At 39.4% G+C, this 21,528-nt stretch overlaps 1 protein-coding gene across 7 annotated transcripts in view; it reads right to left on the bottom strand.

The window, feature by feature from the left end:
- The window catches only part of LOC119647833 (neural-cadherin), a 1,165,868-nt gene that overhangs the window by 830,712 nt on the left and 313,628 nt on the right, over nt 1-21,528 (bottom strand). Inside the window, exon 8 of one of the 7 annotated variants that reach the window (XM_038049121.1) lies at nt 20,937-21,127. The exons of the other annotated variants lie outside the window; for them this stretch is intronic. Within the exon in view, the coding sequence (XP_037905049.1) occupies nt 20,937-21,127 (191 nt within the window). The remainder of the gene's footprint in view (nt 1-20,936; nt 21,128-21,528) is intronic. 7 annotated transcript variants of the gene reach the window in all.

Below are 21,528 nucleotides of genomic sequence, written 5' to 3'. Positions count from 1 at the left end.
AAATATACCTTCAACATCAAACAATTCTCACAACACACACATATATATTGGATTGGATCCCTTTCAGAAAATTAAAATTAAACATTGATTGAAAACATACTACGAAGTTTCACGCCTTTCTCGATAACGAAAAGGATTGCACACTGTGTTGAATGCGCGTAGCCCTTCCATTGCACATTCATGTAAGATAATGTCTGAATGAATTCACGTAAACAAATTTGACATTCTTGAAGCGTATCTAACGATAAAGACGTTAAGCCTGTATTATTAAGGGGGAACGAGCGCATCGTAAGGACGAATGTATTCATAAATACTCTAGCGAATGGTAATTCTATTAAAATATTTAACTAAAAATATTTCCTGGGCGATTACCTAACCAAACAGTGTGAGGGAGTTCATTAAGAATGATCCTCGATAGTGAAGTAGAGGAAAACATGAGGCTAAACAGGCCAGGGGTAAATTACGGTTTCTAAAGGTAAACTCTGGGTATCAGACACCAGTTTCAACAAGCCTTATCTGGGGAAATGAAGCTCTGCTTAGATTCTGCCAATTTTTCCAGTAAAACAAAATTCAACTGATGAGTCGAACTAGGCTCCTTCCTGCCCCTGTTGAGACCAAAGTCATACCCAAGCATAAGCAGTTGATCCCTGCAAAAAAGCTGTCTATGAGCGAATGGCCTCGCGGGAACTGCGTTCAGGCATGTCTTCTTCAGGCAAATCGCCTCTGGGCAAACTCTAACCCTTGGGTTTTACGAAAATCAAGCAGGAAAGATCGTCCGTGGCATCGGTAGCTAAGGGCAAACAGAAGCGACAGCGGTCCTCTAATGACCACAATTCGTCAACCCAACTGGCATCAAAGAACGCTCGGCCAGCAACGGATAAATCTTCATTTCATTTCTTTCATCGAGCTTTGCTTTGAATCGGTAGATGCATACCGTTAAATATTATGACTAAACTGATGTACTGCACTTACTTCAATAATGTGTGGGAGGTTACGCGACTAACCTTGAATGATGATGATAGTAGTTTCAAAAAACCCTCAGGCTATCTTGATTAACGACTTATGTAATGGCGACACCAAAATGGTCAAATTAACCATAAAAAATCAACAAGAAGATAAGGAGAAATTTTGGCGCACTGCCTCAGATCACAGGCAATCAATTTACCTCTAACCGATTCATTTCAGAGATAGCGCAAGGGAGATTGTTCCACGACCCTCCCGGCTTAAGATCCATGGGGGACCATTGCAGCAATGGAGAAAACAATCCAAATAAGCACAACTAGTATGAGTAAAGCTTTCGCAAAGAACTGCCCACTCAGTACGCCAAAGGAGGGCGAAATACTAAGGTGGAACCCGGATTTTGCAAAACGGGGGACAATGATAAGCGACTGCCCAACCGAACCCTGAAGTCTCATTGAGATGTGACTCGAATTGGTACTAAAAAGTTCAGAAAGCTGTGAAAGGAGGACATAAGGGAGCTAAACAATCATTATGGATTCGCTTCTGCAACGAGACTAATTTCCCGGTGTCGACCTCAAAGTTGAAGTGAGTTCTTGCCAAAAAATATAGCATGTTAACAGTGGGGTAAACGTAAGTTACATAGGTAACCGAAAAGCACAGAACGCGAGAACTTTCCAGGCAACATGCAAGATTACAGCTCAGGACTGACAACTATGAGTAAGTCACATGGCTATTGAACAGGATCCTTATATAATAATCTCTTGGTCCAAATGGCGTCATTACTGCCCTAGTGATAGAGAAAGTAGATATCGTCAGTCTATATATCCGAAATATATGCCCCGCTTGCTTGGCCACGATTATAACCTGGCAGGATATGAAAATGATTTTATTCTCAAACTAGTGAAACCTATTTACACGGACACAAAATTCCAATCTATCAGTCTAATTTCCTTCTGCTAAAGTACTGGAAAAGCTAGCGGAATGATTCATAAGGGATATGCATAAGCTAAACTTTCCTAGGTGGTCGATTGACTGCGGCCAGCATGCCTACTAAAAAGGCAAATCTAAGGAGACAGTCTACCAGCTTACAGAAAAAAATGAGAAAGCGATGAAAAAAATATGCCTTGGGCGTGTTCATGGTCATCAAAGGTACCTTCAATTATGCCTCTTTCGCAGAGGTTTGCGACGAACAAGACAGCATCGGAATCGATCCCTTATCAATCAGATAAGTTTTTCACATGGTAAAGTGGAAAAAGATTCCCATCGTGGACAGGCAGCCTATGGAGGCAGGACGTATTAGGAATAGGCAATAGCGAGCGCTTCTCTTTCATTTAATAGGATTAGTTCTGATTTCAAATGAGGAGAAAAATTTTTTAGTATTCCACAAATTGAATATTGGCCTTTTCTACTTATATTTAAATAGTTGAGAGGCTACGATGAAAAAACTAGAAATCTACAAAATTGAATGTTATATGAGATGCATTTACTTCTCTGAGTTTATTGGCAGAAACTAAAACGATCTCAGCCTTAACGTGCAAATTGCTGCGGGGAAGCCTAAAAGAAGTATAAGGGGAAACCCCCCCCCAATAAATTTTTTAATTATCTTACCCAGAGAAACACTGAAAGTGTACATTTCAGTGCTGGTTGAGATCTGTTCTGATTCTATTTTTGTTGTTTATTTTCAGCTCGACTGGACTGAACCAATTACCGAATCCTTTCTAAGGACTCCTACCGCTCCTCTCAAATTTAAATTTGATGATATCAACCGGCGAAGCATGAATGCGTACAATTCTTCATCTGATAGCCCGATAGAAATAAATCATGACTCCCAATTTTTATGAAATCCCAAAGACTTGCATTAATAAGGGGGTGTGAAAATACATAAAATTGAACGTTAAATCACACACAAATGTAAAAATATCGCATAGCACCAATAATTTACCCATCCATCTTCAAGGAGAATAAGAAAGGAATAAGAACGAATAAATGTAAAATAGACTCAAATGCAGGACATTTAGTATGCAAATGGACAATTCCTATGCACGACGGATAAAGTCGTTAAAATATCTGAGCAGAGCGCGTCTTATGGCTTCATTCTCATGGACTCAGAATTGTTAAAATTTAAAGCTCTCAATGTAAAATTTTTTGAGACATGGAAATCCATAAAAAATGAAAAATAAATCGATAAGAACAGGATATTGCCATTAAAAAATCGTAAATCAAAGACCTACCAACGGTAGACGCAAAACGTAAAATAAGTGAGAAAACTCCATAAAAATAGAGGGAGGGAGGCCATTTAATGAGGTCAAGATTACAAACAGGATTCCCTGAAAAAGAAAAAAATGTGAAATTTGTGAGTGATGAAAATGTCTAAAATGCCAGACGAAAATTTATGTTTTATGCTTTATAGCAATGGAAGTTAGGTGAACTTTGGAGTAATGTTCGAAGGAGGCCCTGAAATCTATAAAATCGGTGGAAAAAAATCGTGAACTTTTCGATTTATATTTTCCCTTATTGGAAAATTCCCTTGATTTATTTTTAAACTCCGCCAAGTCTAGAAATATCTGAGCACTTCCCATAGTAGGAGTGCAGCAAACAGTTGTCATAGGCAACTTCAAGGTATCATTCAATTATCTGGAATAGCGATTTGAATTTGCGATTAAGGGTGTATTTCCAGCATGTTCTGCTTGTCGTGAAGTTTGCCTGGGGGAAAAGGACTTTTTGTAGCTTAGAAACTCATCGATTTAGAAATTAAATTGGAATGGGATGTATACGAATACGAACTTCCCAGGGACGATTTTGTCTATCAAAACAGAACAGAGACACCCTTGTCGATATCGGTTCCCAGGATAAAAGATTTTACAATTTAGACCATAATTCATAATACGAGTGAACGCTAGTAAAATTTTACAAACTACAAAACCAGGACTTTGAGACTCTCTTATATAGGAATTTCACAATTGTCGCCTGTAAAGCCTAACGACCACAGGTATATCTGAGAATGAAGCCCTCCCGTTTATCCTAGAAGCTGACTTTAGTTTTAGCTGCGTTATTCAACCAGAGAAGTATTACTATATTGCAACACTGGACATCAGTAAAAACTTTTCATAAAGGTTTCAAGGCGAATTTGTGGATCACAATAAATGATCTGCATCCTAACTAAGACAGAATCTAGATCAGATGTGGTTTTGGTCACGTGTCGTACGCGGTTTCCGGGCTCGTTTCAGTTTTTGGAGTTTATTTTGAATTTCAGCTATTGTAGCATGCATTGCGGTCCAATTTAGCTGTGGGATCCGATTTCTAGGTTGTGGGGTCCAATTTCTGTGTTGAATACGTTGCCTTCTAATTCTCCAGGAACCCCGGATAATGGAATAGAACGTGATCCTGGTGCTCGGGTTTATACTTCCGCTAACCAGCGGATCCGAAACTATGGGAAGGGGTAACTGAATTCTTCGTGCTATTGCTTGACCCATTTCTCAATACACAGAATTAGTGTAGGATTCGAACAGCCATTTTCGCAATCATCCCATCGTGGCTGTCATCTCTTGTAAGTTTCTAGTGGGTTTTCCGGAGTCCCTGGTCTCCTCAGACGAACTTAGTAATGACGAACTTTTAGTAAAGAGAGATAGACCGCTTCATACGCTAGAAGATCCAAAAGAATCATTGCCGCGATAACACACAATTCATCTTCTGAAGCAAATATGAAATCCTCACGGGATCCTTTGTAGCCCAAGCTTGAAAGGTCACCACCGAAGACAATGTTAGGCATTCGAAACTCACCATGGAATTTAGAAGAGAATAGAGATAACCCCTGAAACAAAATGAATCTTTTTGGTGCCAATGGCAACTGTAAAAGGGAGGAAACAGCAATAGTGTTTCTTTCACTTAAGGAACATATAAATGAGCAGTGTGAGTTCATCCAGCAAACTGAATGGAAGAAAAATGCCTCTTTACGGAAGAAGGACTAAATTAGCGAAAACACCTGCGTATAGTTTGTCAACTGCGGCGAATCAAATACAAAGCAGGGCGGGACGATGTATAAAGGATGAATAACAAAAAGGAGAAAATTAACGGGAGGAAAATTCGTCTGGAAATAATAATTATTTCCAAAAAGAGAGGTATGTGCCGAATATTCTTCGAAAGATAAACAGCAGATCTGGGATTACCGGATTTCGTTGATATTGGAGCTGTATCAGGCTAATACAGAAGTGGGAACTGATGCCGTAATTAAACAGAACCAGCTAGAAGTCAGTATTTAATTTCTGACATTAAATAAGGTTAAAGTCAGGAAGTAGGAGAAATTGATGGAGTGCAATTACCTAGATGAGGTTATTTCGCGAGAAGATATCTGTGCTCCGTTAAAAGGACAACTTGATCTTAACAATATAGGACGAAGTGCTATAAAAAGGATGACACGACTATTATTCATTTCACGGTGAAAAAAAAATTTTAAATCGAAAATTTTAAAATCGAAATTAAAGCGCTATTTAGGTGAAGAATACGTCTGGTAGAAAGCAATGAACACTAGGGGGCAAATACTGATTGTAACACTTGCAACTCTAGACATCATGATAAATACGAATTATCCACTCACCTTCATACGTAAAGAGTTAAGCTCGATCTTTGACCGGACAAACCTGACTACTTTGTTACTGAGAGGGACAGTTTAAAAGGCAAATGAAAACGACAACCCCAGTGACCACCACGGCATCTTTCCTAACATTAAAAACGGAGGAGCTCAATGCGTCTGAGAGCGAAGGAACCTTGCATAAGGGGAGAGGAGAAGCCGGAACATAAGAGGTTACACGAGAAACCAGGCGGGATCCCTACAGACCTTGATGCCAATATAAAGATACCGCCGAAGGTGTAACAAACAAGATACATGGGTAGAAATCATCTTTAGTGACACACGTGCAGCTTTTGCATAAAATTTTCCCACAGCCGGAGAATGGACCTAAACCGACGGTTCAGAAAGACCTTACCTCGTTTTCCCTGAAGAAGAGACTAGAAAAATAATAATCGTTGGTACAACAATCCATATTGGATCAGGACCTTGAAGTGTGTTAGAGCACTTCATCCAAGACCGTAACGGTACACTACAGAACACTGTAGGAGGCAATGTGGTCAGCATTACACTCGCAGACTTGAAAACAGCTGAAAATGAAAATAAGACTTAGGGATTGGACAGGATTCCAAACAAACCTCTCAGGTTGTTGCTAAGGTCAGGCCTGAATGGCTAATGAACACATCATGCATATTGGAGTGTTTCCCATACAATGAAAGACACGCTGCTACTGAATCCCCAAAATTCCAACGAGTCTGTTTCACGGCAGATGCGATAACTATGTTTGCGAAGCTGGCTCAAGAGCCCTTACCCTTGGGAAGGTGATGCGCGATGACGAAGCATGATGCCAAGAACGTATTTAATGTGGCTAACTGTGGTTGAATTGAAGGCACGTACACACTAAGCCTTGCGATGACCATGGGCCAACATATAAACTTCAACGTTCCTAACCCTTATTTGTTTCCTCATAGACCTATAATAAAGGGCAGAGGGTTTACAGGAACTATGCCATCCCCAGTAAAACACCCATAGTTGAAATTCTAGACACACTAAAGCAAAAACTTTCCGGCATATGCAATCGGTTACGATGGTATGGCGAAAGTCGTACCAGACGTGTCCAGAATGCAATGTACGCGCGAAATCAACGGAGTTTTTTTAGATCAATCAACGAATACAAACAGAGCATGCAGACAGTACAGTTTGATGGAAGCGAAAGAGTATTGGGATGGACTTTGAGGGTTATCCGCCCAGCATGCTGAGTGGATCTCCATCGAAAGCACCCGCCATGCCACTACCCCTGGCATGAATTTTGCGGTAGTTACCGAATAGGAAGTTCGATGAGCCATAATCAGCTCGAAGAACTGAAGGGGCCTAGGTCTAGATCGAATGCAGAATTTCTGGTATTAGAAATTTACCAGAATACACACACATTCGGTTGCCACATAGCATAAATCAGGTCACTGCGGGAATTACCTATCTTATCCCTAACAAGTCGGGACGCTTCAGGTGTGAAAGGTTTTGTGTATTTCTTTTATAAATACATTTGAGTATGCACTTGTCGCATTAGTACGTAACACGTAATATATGCATATATTATGTGAGAATATCCACTTTTAATTGATATTGATATGCTCTATATCATAGCCTACATTGCTGCATTTCGTGGTGATAAGATGAACTTGAGGGAGATTCTGCAGCCAAATTCTGAAAATTATAGTAATATATTGGTATTAACTTTATTTGAATAGATATCGGCATGGATGGTATTTGGGAGCCTAGGTACCATATAGTGGCAGCTTCCTAAGTTGCTTTCAGATTTTTCGGTTGGGTAGTTTCTGAGAATTGGTCCGTTAAAGAAATTATCACTTTCAATCCCCCTCACTCCCCACCTTTCCAACAAATGTCAAAATTCGGAAAGTACTAATCGAGACGTTTCATTTGATACCCCACATGACTATATTTGAAATGAAATTACACCCCCCTTTTGTGTGTATGGGGACCCCCCCCCCCCCCTTAAATTTGACGTAGATTGATATAACTGACTGTATGCGTGAGCGTTCACAGTTCCCACCTTTCCACTAAAATCGCTATAACTGTGGCAGAGAGACAGACGGTAAACCGATTTTAATAAGGTTTTGTTTTACACAAGACCTTAAAACATCAGGTTCTGAAAATAAAGACTACAGAGGAGATATTTTAACTAAAGGTGGAAAATTCTTTTCAGTCGGTCTCAATTTCTATTTATCTAAAGATGAAATACGCTAGTATTCCAGTTTTGTAGATTTTCAGAAATTTTAGGGATGAGATAGTGTTTTTTTTTCGTAAAATGATTAGAAAAGGCAAAAATCTAACATTTCCTGAAAAATAAAAGAATGTCCACAAACTGTTTCTCAGAAAGGAAATATACCCTTATTTACGAACTTATTTCATTCTAGGATGATAAAAGTTGTTTGCACTGAAATCCAACAATTAGAAGTGAAACCAAGCATATTTTTGAATCTAATGATGAGATTTTTACTGAAAAAAATTCTAATAAATTCTAATTATTTTCCCTTAGAAACAGGCACTGAGCACTTGTATATTTTTGCTCTGAATGATACCGTGGAAAACATACTTCAAGGATTCACTTCCAAGAAACTTTGTCCCACACATTACGGAGGAATAATTTTAGCGAAATCATTTTCAAGCAGATGTTAAAATTCTTCGAAATCTATTCCTTTGAAAAATTTCTTGAGATTTACACATGTAGGTAGAAACAGTAAATAGAAATCGAGCATATTCCAATGACAGAGTAAATATTAAAAAACACATTCGACTAATACTGTATGAATTCCAGGAAATTTTTCATAATTTATTATACAAATGAAAAATATGATATAAAATTTAAGATATAGTCGAATCAATGTTTCAGAAGGAGGCAACTTTTAGAACAACTGATTTTATTAGATATGAACTACTCCAAATGCCTGCGAACATATAGAGGAAGCCGCTGTTAAGCGACAATATGCTAACAAAGAGTCTAATGATTTTAAAAAAAAAAAGCAGATTAAAAGTCCTACAAAGACTGTCTCTCTGCAAAGAAAGGGAAAATACACAAGCCAGAATTTCTAGGCTCAACAAGGGAAGTGATTAAAAGGATATAATGGACCTCAGGTAGGCAGCGGGCAGGGACCTGGATTTTTTTTCTTTTCAAATGAGTGGGACTGATTAACTTATCAAAACTAAGTTTTCATTCAGACATAAAAACAGAATAAAAACATAACCTAAACTGTTTCCTACAAAGACGGGCCAGAACAAAGACTAAGCTTCCGAAGCTCATCAAGAGGAAGAGTTTGAACACATGTACCTACCTAGTAGGAATGACTCGAATTAAGTTGATTGGTAAAAAAATTGATTGACTTCAAGTGCCTTCCAAAGGCATTTGAAGAAATCCGTGAGATGTATAGATATGAGTTCATGTCATCAAGCACGATCATTTCAAAGGTAAAAGATACATGAGTCCACATTAAGATACTTGGGGAAAACATTTAAGGACTCCCAGGTTGGAAGCAATACAAACTAGCAGAAGGAGCTTCCAGTAACTATGTATGTATATAAGTAGTAATGTAGATGCCAAATTGACTAAGCGATGTCCGCCTATTATCTAAGGGGAGAAAAGGAAAAACGGTTGGAAATACAAGGGATGTAATTACAAGTGAACTATATGCGCACTATTGATACCAAAATGTTGTTGGCCAGCATGAAGTTGGTTGCAGGACTGGACGATGTGCAAGTTTTGTGTTCAAAGCTATGACTTACAAAAATGGTCCAAAATACTTCTCCTACAAAGGGATTTCAGGTATTATTGCTAATGGTATAATGGAATTTATTTATAACATACACGTACAACAAGGTAAATGCAATTCCAATACACAAATCACTCTTTTTAGATTATACTTCAATTTAGTCCAAAGATAACTCGCTGGACACAGAATTGTACAACATTAAATGACCTATGTACTAGCAACCAGTTCAGAAAACCATTGTAATGGTGTCCAGTTCCGGTCAATCGGTAATAATATATCAATACATCATACCGAATAACATGATTGCCATGAAATCAATACCATCCAGGTCATCGATAGAGAGAGACTTGTGAACTGGGAAAATTTGACAGGGAGGTCCTTGGAAATTGTGTGAAGCGCAAATTTTCTTATTGTCTATTAAGTAGAAATTGAGTTGAAGTTTGGAGGTTTCTTGTTAACTTCAAATTGGAAACAATAAATAAATTAAAATTTAGTTAAAAATCACATTCTGCATTTCGGGAACTAACTGTTTCCTTCGTCAGTATACTGTGTGAAAAATGAGTGGACTATCGAAGGGGACAGTAGGTTCCCGAAATACAATATATGCGATTTTCAACGAAACAAATTTAGTCAATGAAATCAAATACTCTCCTAAATTTGTTCACTTTGGACGCTCTGACTAAAATGCTCACAACCAATCCCTGGGCTTCAGAAAATCAATAAAAAAGTGACATGTAAACCTTGCCCAAAGAAATGTCACACATACTGGGCTTTTTGATCTTTGTGAAATGGCACGGTCTAGTCTGCCAAATCAGCGGTCCAAAACAAAATATAAATTACTGTCTAAATTTATTCTCAATTGACCCATCGATTCGCATGCCGTGTGGCATGCAGAACCGTTTTGATGAAACCACATGTCAACCAGGTTCCGCTGGTGCATTTTGGATAAAAATCATTGAGATATCAAAGGCCATTGGTAATAACGTTGCTTCTAACCTATGGCCCAATCACGACACCATAAACCAACCCAAACTGTGCATTGCGTTGACAGTCCTTTCATTGCCTGAAATTGCTCATCGAACAAAAGACGGCTACACAACCAAAAAAGATTTTTGTGGTTCAAAATAATTTTCGATAAAAAGCGGATCTTCCCCCAACTTACGTGAAAATTCGACGCTATGCCTAGTCGTTCGGTTTCAGTTTTTACGGGAATTGCGACAAACAGCCACTAATTACAAATTGCGGTCTTTATTTACCCTGGCAAATGCAGCAGCATTTCCTATGAACGCACTCTATTCCTAGGGGTAGGTGGCATGATGTAAAATAGTATGAAACCCGCACGAGATTTTGTCACTATGGCTTGAATTGCTTGCTCAATAGGGCGATTATGATGACCTTGAAATAGTCGAAGTACAAATTTGGATAATGAACTTCTATTAAAATTTTTGGAAGGAAATAAAACAAAGAAACACTTACAAATTATTATTTAGGGGTTCTGATATCAAACTTCAACTTACATCCCCACAGCAGACCACGGGGTAGCGAATACTCTAAGGAGTCCTTTAGGTATGGTCAAGGGTTTGACAAAGAAACCCTGAAATTGTCAAGGATGAATAGACCGATTGAAAAAATGGCAACGACTCCAAAAACGCAGTATGTCCTGTGAATTTTATTGATTTTGAGAGCAAATATAGAAAAACCTCATCATTCTTTTGTGAATTATAAGTCATCCAATCCAATCTCAAACTATAGAGTTCGAGAGTGTTATATTTCGCGGACCCCCTGGTTCTAAGATTCAAAGCCCCTCAGATTTGACTCTTTCCCCCCTATAACAATCATAGTCTTAGGAATTATGACATCCTAATAGTACACCATAGTTTAATCATCATTATAAAAATTAAGAACAATAAACGACACGAGAATATCGCAATATTTTGACGCTCCTCTCAGGTTCTGCACCTTCTTCGAGTCAAAATACACTACCATCGGGAACAATAGCATCAGTAAGAGCCAGTTAATAACAAACAAAAAAACGAAATAATCTTGCAATCACATCACTATTTTCGCCATTAGAAGGTATTGCTAAGTTCCACACTTTATTTCCCCAAACGAATTAAAACAACAGAAATACCGTGACCAGTTTGATGTGGTCCTAGAACACATCTTAGAAAGACACCAATCAATGCCACGAGTATACTATTTACTAGCCAAATTCAAATAGTAGTTTTTGACGACAAAGGGACGAAAACAGAAGTGAAAAATATCAGTTCAAGAGCCAGAGAAGACAACATCAAATTAATGACCCGAACAACTTTCCCTCCCGTTGGAGGTCGCTATAGACGTAAATGAAGCAACCACTCGATTCGTATACGACTTTTCCATCAATTGTCCTAAACAAACCGACACATTGAAAGACTCTTGGTCAACGACCGAAACCTTCTGTGCGAACCAAGACCACCTGCCTGCCAATTTCTCCTTTATTTTAGGGGATGATTTACGCGCAAGACATACTCCTGGTCGGCCACGTATGCCGATAATAACGGTCGCCAAAAATATCCCTGGCTGAGGATACATCCTGATGAACGTGACAACCCCCTGGGCCAAAAGCCAGCGCTCCTTACTTTCAATATAAGGAACATCCGTTCATACCTTGACGATTTCCTGGTAAGTAGCAACATCAATGTAAATCTTAATACAAATACCTTAACCGCTTAACTACTTTTCAATATCGACTTAAACCCAAACTCATACACGTACCACAATCTGTACATGCTTGACCAAAGCTTTAAGACATAAGTCAATACATTAAGTAGCACCCTTCAATCTTCATCAACCTACACCCACAACCAGTCAGAGTACGGGCACGGGCTTGACAAAATCGCTTGCATGATCCTTCAGAAACGCTCTATATGAATTAGCCTACTTTCTACTTTATTCAATCACTGTCTACTTCCACACAAGCTGGGAGTATACGCTAATTGCCAAATAAAATTAAAATCCTATCCTTCAAGATAATTTCAGGCTTATCTCCACCATAGAATTCATGATAAGCGAACATTGTGAAAGTAACTACACTAACCTAGCCTTCTAGTTCGCCAATCGTTCAGATCACTCCTAGTTCTGAAACACCAACGTACTCGTGATTAATCACAAACACATACCATAGATTGCTTCATTGATATAAGATATGTTTTCCATTATGTATGGCAACATCGAGTCCTTTATAACCTAGAAAACATTCACCACCATCACCTAGTTAATCCTTAGCTTAATGGCAGCTCTCCTATTCTTACCAATCCAACTTGAGTCCCACAAGGCTCCGTTCTTTCCGTAAGCATTTTCTCATTTTTTACTACGAATATCCCGAAACATCCTGCAATATGTCGATTGTCTCATCGTTTACATCAACACATAGGACACAGTACGCGACGAGGCTTGTATGAATTTATATTCAGACGAGCTCTATCGATATACTTCATCTAGTGAAAACTAATCCTCAACCTGCAAAAATGCCGAACAATTGTCTTCAATTTCCATAGTCAACCAGATTATCTACTTTGATATCACCATAAACTCAAGCCTATCCAAAATTTTTCGTTTTACTGCTATAAATAGTCAATCAGAACACTAGTCACTTTCGACTTTATTTTCTGGATTGGTGCCTCCACTCATCAAATAGAAAGGTTGCACTTTAGGGACCGATATATTCAAAAATAATAATAATACGAAATATACACTCAATCTTCTACAAAGTGTTCAAAGCAACGCACGTCGAGCCCTTTAGTTATCAAGAGCCTAGAGATTGAGACCACCGAAGAAAGTTTCCTCCGGTCGAACCAATTTCCGCAAATTCTCCTTTCCCATCGAAGGGATAAGAGTCTTTTCAGTAGAGAAGGCAGACCCAATACGCTCCTCCAACCAAGCCGATGATATTCTTACCCCACCTTTGCTGCTCTACTTTGCAAAATGCTTCGGATTTATAAAGCGCATAGTAGAGTAGTATCTTTATAGGAAGAGAACAAGTATTCGCTTCAGGTACGAACGGTTTTGTGTACTTCTTAGTACATAGCACGTAATATATCCATATATTATGTGAGAGTATCCACTTTTAGGTGATATTGACATTTATAGTCTTCAATTTTCAAAGCAACAACTTTGACGTATTATAACTTTGTTAGTAATAGTGCGATTTCCACCAAACTTGGTAAGATTATGCTCTACATTATAGCCTACTGCCTATACTGCAAAATTTTGTGGTGCTAGGATGAATTCAAGGGGGGTTTCAAACCAATTACAAAAAATTATAGTAATATACTATTATTAACTTTATTTGAACAGATATTGGTATAGAAGGTATTTCGGAGCCCAGGCACCATATAGTGGCAGCCTCCTGATTTTTTTTCAGATTTTTCGGTTTGGTAGTTTCTGAGAAATGAAAAGATCACTTTCAACCCCCCTTATTTCCCACCTTGCCAACAAATGTCAAAATTAAGACCGGCTTCGAAAAGCCGAGACCTTTCATTTGGTACCCCACATGACCATATTTGACGAAAAAAAGTTTTACACCCCCCTTTTGCATGTATGGGGGCCCTCCTTAAATTCAACGTAAAAAGATGTAACTCACTGTATGTGTGAGCGTTCATAGTTTCCACCTTTCTACCAAACTTGGTGCCAATCGCTATTACCGTCTCCGAGAAAAATGCGTGTGATGGACAGATAGTAAACCGATTTGAATACGGTTTTGTGTTTACACATACTTGATTAAGTTTTGGCTTGAAGACTTCGGACTGAAGATTTCCGAACAGAAGGTGGAATTGGTACTCTTTACAAAGCGAAGGAAAAAGAAAACTATTGGAATTTGCATTGATGCACATATTGTTCGCTCTCAGCCGTAGCTGAAATACCTGAGAGTAGCTTTCGGCTCCAAGCTGAGCTTTAAACCCTATATAAAGCTTGCTGGGCAGGAGGCGGCACCTAACATCCTAAGGATGCGGCCCGAAACAGAGCCGAATATTACTTTCAATACAAGTCGTCAGCTCTGTTTTGTATACCCGACACCAATGTGGGTATCATCGACACAAATCGTAACCAGCTTCAAGCTGCATATCGGCTAAGTGCTCCCCGAATATGCTGCTGCTACCGGATGTTTTATGAGGTAGGATGGATTATTGCGGGGATGAGACAAGCTGCTTGTACGAGAAGCAGGAAGCGAGCCTAAGCAAGCAAAGTGAGGGAATGAAACAACATGGGACCAAGCGGAGAAAGGCTAGTGAACACATAGGCTTATCCCAAACATAAGTATGTATGTGGACGACGCGAAACCACAGTGATGTACATTGCAATCTGACTCGTTCTTAACTAGACACGGTGGGTGCAGGAAGTACCTCTATAGGTTCAGTTTCGACTAATAGCCAAACTCTTCTACGTGTGAACGTGCAGCCGAAAATCCAGAACACGTTTTCTTCACCTGCCCAAGATTTGAAACCTCAAGGAGAAACCTGAGAAAACTAAATAATCGTTTAGCGGTGGAAAATCTGGTAAGGCGCAATCAAATACAGCACACGACGCGATAGTTGCAATGGCGAAACGAATCCACCACCAGCTAAAAGAAGCAGAAGCGCGTCGGAGGCATAGAAGCGAAACTTCTGCATTGACATCACACAAAACGGTAGCAGCTCATATAGAGTGAGCCCTGCGAAAATAAAATTTGGGAGGTTATAGTCGGTAAGCGTCTGTCGTGCCTGTCCAAGATTCAAGGTGCGTATTCCTGAGGAATTCCCCCAGCCAAAGAAAAGGACAGACAGTAAACCGATTTTAGCAAGGTTTTGTTTCGCACAAAACTTGAAAAACATTTCACTTGCCAATATCCATTGCTACAATAAACAGAACTTATTAATAGTGTACTGAAGCCATTTACTATAGGAAGAATATTTAAATCGAATGCCATCGAATTTAAGACAAAGGGATTGGCAATGAAGCTAACGCCTCGAGGTATTCCAATGAAATTATTGATCAAACGCATGAAAATACCTTTAGGCCACCCACCAACATTAAATAGATTATCAATATCAATCCTGGCACCACAGAAATGTCGAGTGCAATGGACTACTACGGTCTAAATGCTCAGAAACTTGCTCTCCCCCACAATACATACCATAGCAATGGTTTTTTTTTTAAGTAATACTTTAAATATGGTGGTATCCCTCACCAGGAAAGATAATTAGACAACAACCTCCTATGGCCACTTACAATAAAATACCACTCTAACTGAAATGAAACAGCAGGAATCACAAGATATGAAATTTCGTTTTCATTTGTAGGACTTCCACAAATATAAGGACTTCTTGTGAGCATCAAATGAAATATTAATTGCAAATATTTTGAATTAGAAGTCCTGCATTAGGTGGGATGAAATATCATTATGAATGTTTAAAGAGGCTTCCCAGCAATCTGTTATACAACAAACAACAGGAAACAATTCAGAACAATAGATTTTCCGGCAGCACAAATAAGACTATTGACTATTGACGTTAAGAAAATGTAGAGCTTGGGCTACTCAGGAATTCAAGCACTTCCTTACAATTACATTTCATAGTGGTGGTAATAGTAATCCTTAAATTTAATTGAGATACATATAGGAGGCTGTACCATTCCTGTAGCGAATCCAATATGATCCAGCATTTTTGTTAGTCTAATTCCAACGTGGGAAAACACCGGCAATAAATCTATTTAACAAATGCTTACCAAGCTCCTTAAATTAGCAATCCTATCACCCCATCTAACTCATTAACTTAGAAGTCATTTCAATTTTGAGTGCAACCACTACAGTAGAAGACCTCATGGAGTGGTCACGAGTGCTTTCACAGCCACAAGCCATGATTGAAGGTGTGGATTCCCAGAAAATCTAAGAACTTCTCAATAGCAAACAGTGCGGGATATCGGATGCTAGTCTCCAATAAAGCACTCTTAGAAATTGACTAGGAGCAGCACTCCTGTCCTGTCTTCACCTTTGGAAGCATGTGTAGTGATACATGAGAATTCATGCTTTTGAATAAATAACACATTCCGATGAACTGTGGCAATGGTTACATCTATTCGAACATCGAAACCCTCTACATCGTACATTAAGTAAAGGAAACTCCTGCGAACCACGTGGAGTTAAGGGCGAATTATATTGAAGTACAATGGAAATATGATGCAGTGGAGATGATAGTGGGTTCAAACTCTTCAGGAGGGTAAATGTCAGAGAAATCAGAGTGAAAAGTTTTAGTAAATTGTTAGGTTTCATTATTATGACTATAATTGTTACCTTTAGGAAAAAAATTGGAAGCGAAACATTAAATGGTTTTCTCTCTCTGACAATCTTTTACGGAAATGCTCTCAACAAACGCTCATGCGCTTACTCTGACATTTATATTATGGTTGACTTTAATACTATCCTGCTGAAAAAATGCACCTTTTTTGTGTAAATACCCAATACAGTTTGAAAAATTTATTGACGGTTTCAGCGCCAGGGCAGAGGCAACTCTGTCCTGCAGAGCATCGAAACTGAAAGCGGCTAAACGGAATTTTATCGACCGAAACACCATCTAGAAGCAGTAAGTTTTCCGGACCACTTTATCCTCAAAAAAACTTGTTATCCAGGCTCGGACCAACCAAGGTCTTGGCGGTGCTACTTACTTTCCTAGAGTTCGTGGAGTAAGAAAATCGACAACCTAATAATTCCCAAGTCTAAACAGGTATTGCACTCTACGTTGCCTGATGGAGAAGTTTCGTTGCGGTTCTCTGCACCAAGCTTATTCCAGTCAACCCGTTGGAGAATGCCGTCCACATGTACTCGGGGCGCACAATCAGACTCGAGTCTTCAAGGCACTCATTTAAAGTGGTTATTTCCACGAGGCCTCACCGGAAGTTATCTGATTTTCGACCCCATGGGCATCTTGGAGGGGTTGGGTTGAGTACTTTAATGAACTGCTCAACAACAAACAAAAGCGAGCTGGAGGTCCTGCCCACTGGAGACCACAGACAAAGGCTGCCACCACCAAGCATGGAAGAAACAGTCTGTGCAATTTATCGGCTCAGAAACCATAAGTCGCCAATATCCGATGGAATTATAACTGAACTCGTTAAATATGAACAAAATTGATAACACTGATTAGACTGATGTTGTGCAGTGTTCGCAGCTTCGGGGAACGAAATTAGCGGGAAGGAGACCAACTGATCGAAGGACAGCTGATGAGCTGGACTGGAGTTTTCAATTCGAAAGCGAGTCTCGAACGGTGAGGTTGTCTTAAGTGAAAAATTGTGTGGTTGAAAAATTTGTAGTTATTTTAAATTAAACCTGTGAGTTAAACGGAAGGTAAATCGTTCATATATTAAAGCCGATTAGTGCAGAAACTAAATTGGACCAAATTTTGGGAAATTGTCTCCGATGAACATGAATTGTGAGCTTTGTGCGGTAGGAAAGATCAATTCGCTGGATTACATTTCGGTTTCATATTTTAGTGCCAGTGATTGGTGAACATCAGACGTGACCCGAGGGAGGCCATTGTAGGAGACTTTATGCGCCTCGATTTGATGCGTCAGTATTGACGTTTTTTCTGATTTTTCTGTATCTGTATCCGATTCACCTAGTTTTCGAAAGTGTGCAGCCGTTAGTGGAAGGAGGAGCAGTTGAGTCCCATTAACCCTATACAACGATGTTGCCAACGATGCTGCTTCTTGTCCGCCGACACTCGGGATTTCAGCCTTTGCTGTACGGAAAATTGAACGCGAGCGGTCGAGCTTTTTTTTATTTTATTTTCAGATTTCAGCCACGTGTGTTCATTTCGTTAGGTGCACGCGAAGCCCCATGATTGACTGATTGAATCACGAACTAGAAAGGACACGCGAATGTTTGTGAAAATGACACGTGAGGGATCGAAACATTTAAAAATAGGAGACTACAACCTTACGACCGTTGCTAATTTCTCCTATCTAGGATCGCAAATCATAACCAATAACAGCTACGACGACGAAATCCGCGCACGGTTGTTGGAACGCAACAGAGTCAACTTCAGCCTTTGAAAACTTTTCCGCTCGAAACGTCTCAACATAAGATCAAAGCTTCAAGAGCGTTCGAGAGAACAATTTTTAGCCCTCTACATAAGGATGGACGATTCCGTAGCCCATATAACGACGAGAGCGATACCACGACCGTCTAGTGTGGATAAAATTCGGCTAGATTGTGGTGGGCGGGTCACCCAATCCGTATAGACAGCGTTTAGGGATATCGAATTGGCGGACCTCGGCGTAAAACGTAGGTGTCTAGAGTTCTTGATGACGCCTGGAAATACCAGCAGTCTCAGGAAAATCTTCCGAAAGCTCTAAGAGCTCAGCTCCAAGATTGATGGTCGGGCATAGATCTCTAAGAATAGATCTGTAGTCGTACCCAACAAGAGGTAAACTCATCTGAAAGTTTTTATCGAGAAATTGAAACAAGTCGGAACACCCGAACCTAGATGCTTTAGGTATGAAAGGTCACTTTCATTTGTCCATTGGTACCTAACACGTAATATATATTATGTAAAAATATCCACTTACACGTGATACTGCCATTCAATGTCTTAAATTTGCACAGAATTGACAATTTTGATCTATTATATAATAACTTTGTTAGTAATAATGCGTAAGATCATGCTCTATGTTTTAGCATACATTCCCGCGAAATTTCGCGATTCAAACATCTTCCTACAGACCTATATATATCTATTGGGAAGGAGATTGCTTGCAACTGCAGTCTGGGAGGCATATCAGACCGACCATTCGGCTTCCGTACGGCCAGATCAACCGTCGACGTCATCAAGCTGATCACTGGCTTTGCTGAAAATCCGAGTTAAACACAGAAACGGTGGCACTGGCAAGTATTGTGCCGTAATTATGTAATGTATTCAACTCTTCTAGTTGAAACCTTATAAGGAGACCATGGCTGGCGATTGGTATACCCAGTAACTTAACTGCGCTAATCGAAAACTATTTAACAGATAGAAGGCTCTGGTACGACACAAACAATAGAACCAAAGAATACATAAAGAATACATTGTCCCGCGTGTGTGCCACAGGGGTCTGTTCTTAGACAGCTATTGCGCAACATCATGTATAATGATGTCCTCAGCGTCCCAGTTGCTAGTGAGGCCAAAATAATGATTGTTGTTGCAAAAGACCTTGCGGATGTGGAATTATATTTATCCGGAGCAATCGCTACTATAAATAAGTGGTTGAAAGATGCAGGTCTTGCACTCGCAGAGGACGAAACAGAGGCGGTGTTTATCACGAAATGGCATAAGGAAACCACTGGCCGTATCAGAATGGGAAATCGTATCATCACTTCAAAACCATCAATTAAATACCTTCCAGTGGTGGCAGGACTTATAAAATGTTTGCACCAAGGCGGCCAATGATAGCATGGCCCTAGCAAGGTTTGGACGCAGAGAACGCATGGTGAAATAAACTATTATCAGACGGGACGGGACATAGCGGTTACCGTTAATACCTCTATAGGTTTAAACTGGCCAACTCACCCAACTGTCCTAGCTGCGACGGTATTCCGGAGCAAAGCAAAGGAAGAGTCTAGAGGAGGCATTGGAAGGAAACTGTTCCGCACCGGAAAATATAATTGGAAAAATGCTTGCATACCAGGAGAACTGAAATGCGGAATAACATTGTAGGGCGAATTTAGGAGGTTGAGTAAAACAGAGGACGTGAGAAAGTCGCGATTGCGAATGCAGTCGATGGGTGAAGGGAGAAGCCAGAGCCATGTCCACCCCGCGACGAAATACTTTGAAGTGATTCCGCAGGAAAGAGGGCAAGAGTTGGAGGGTGATTTTAGTGGGTAAAAATCCCATACGCTGGAACATGTGTACCTTGGGAAGATTTCCAGCTCTGGAAAAAAAGAGAGGCAGGCAGACAGTAAACCGATTTTAATAAGGTTTTATTTTACACAAAACCGTGATAATTGTTCACATTTAGGATACCCTCTGTATCTTTACAGTGGATTTCGCGGTCCAGATCCATTTTAATGGTTTGAGGGTGTGCGTGAGAATTTCCTTTGAAGAAATCTCGAAATTTCTCGTATCGAGAAGTTTGCAAGGCTTAGGATTCCTATTTCGAACTATTTCTAGAACGAAAATGCCAGTGTTCATAACTGTGTAAAAAAGTGTTTAAATGCTTATCCAAAAGGGACATTATGATAAGTAATTTCTGGAGCGTTTCTTTTCCTCTTAAATTATATGTTATATATTAGGTGCCACATAATATTCCAAGTAACAAACAATAGCTGGAAAATTGTATATAAAGGATGAAATGGCAGAGCTGGATTTGAATTTCTTATTTTCTAAAAATATATATAGGTTTAGCCACTGACCCAATATTAAGTGAGCATATGTATTTAAACAGTCTTACTTGCTAAGTATCGATAAACCACACATTAAAAACGTATTAAAAAATCGAAAAAGGCGTAAAAACACACTTCAAATCGGAAAAACCATATCGAATTAAACGAAGTATCCTCCTAATCACTTTTCACTCAGTTGTAATTACTCTTCCTATTTCAAAATTTAAACAAAAAAAATTGTTATTCAAACACAGACCTGGCTTTGATCGAGACTACTTTCCCACCGACTGGCATATTTTCCTTGACGTAAATCGGTCCATACACGTTATGATCCCAAACGGGCGGATTGTTGGCCCTATCGACCACATCGATTTGTACTTCAACAGTTCGCGACAAGGGTGGGTACCCTTTGTCCTGTGCCATCGCTTCTAGCTTGTACGTTTCGCGCTACAGTGATATATGGCGGCGTTAACATGAATTTTTCATGGAGAGTATCATGCAGTTATCATTTCATTTGCATGACCAGCATCCGTCCCAGTGTTGTTTTCCCATACATCATTGTTTATTGTTATAATTTCAAGTTTTCCAGATTTGGAAGGATATTTGGCACATGTTTTCGTTGATTTCGTTTTATTCAGTTTCGATTTTTCATTTTGCCACGCGTTTTCGGGGATGTTTTGCATTTCATCGCGTGAACACAATAAACGCCATCCATCCAAGCGTTTCCATTCATTCAGGTTCATTTTCCGTGTTCCATTCAGAGATAGTTGTTGGCAGTTGTTTTTGGTATGTTTGCATTTGTACAAATCATCAAAATTGCCGCAATCGTGTTTTTATTTCAAGGATAA

The sequence above is a fragment of the Hermetia illucens genome, chromosome 1, assembly GCF_905115235.1.
Source record: "Hermetia illucens chromosome 1, iHerIll2.2.curated.20191125, whole genome shotgun sequence".
Taxonomy (NCBI): Eukaryota; Metazoa; Arthropoda; class Insecta; order Diptera; family Stratiomyidae; genus Hermetia; species Hermetia illucens.
The sequence above is the reverse complement of the archived record's forward strand: the minus strand, read 5'-3'. Positions and strand labels throughout refer to the sequence as shown.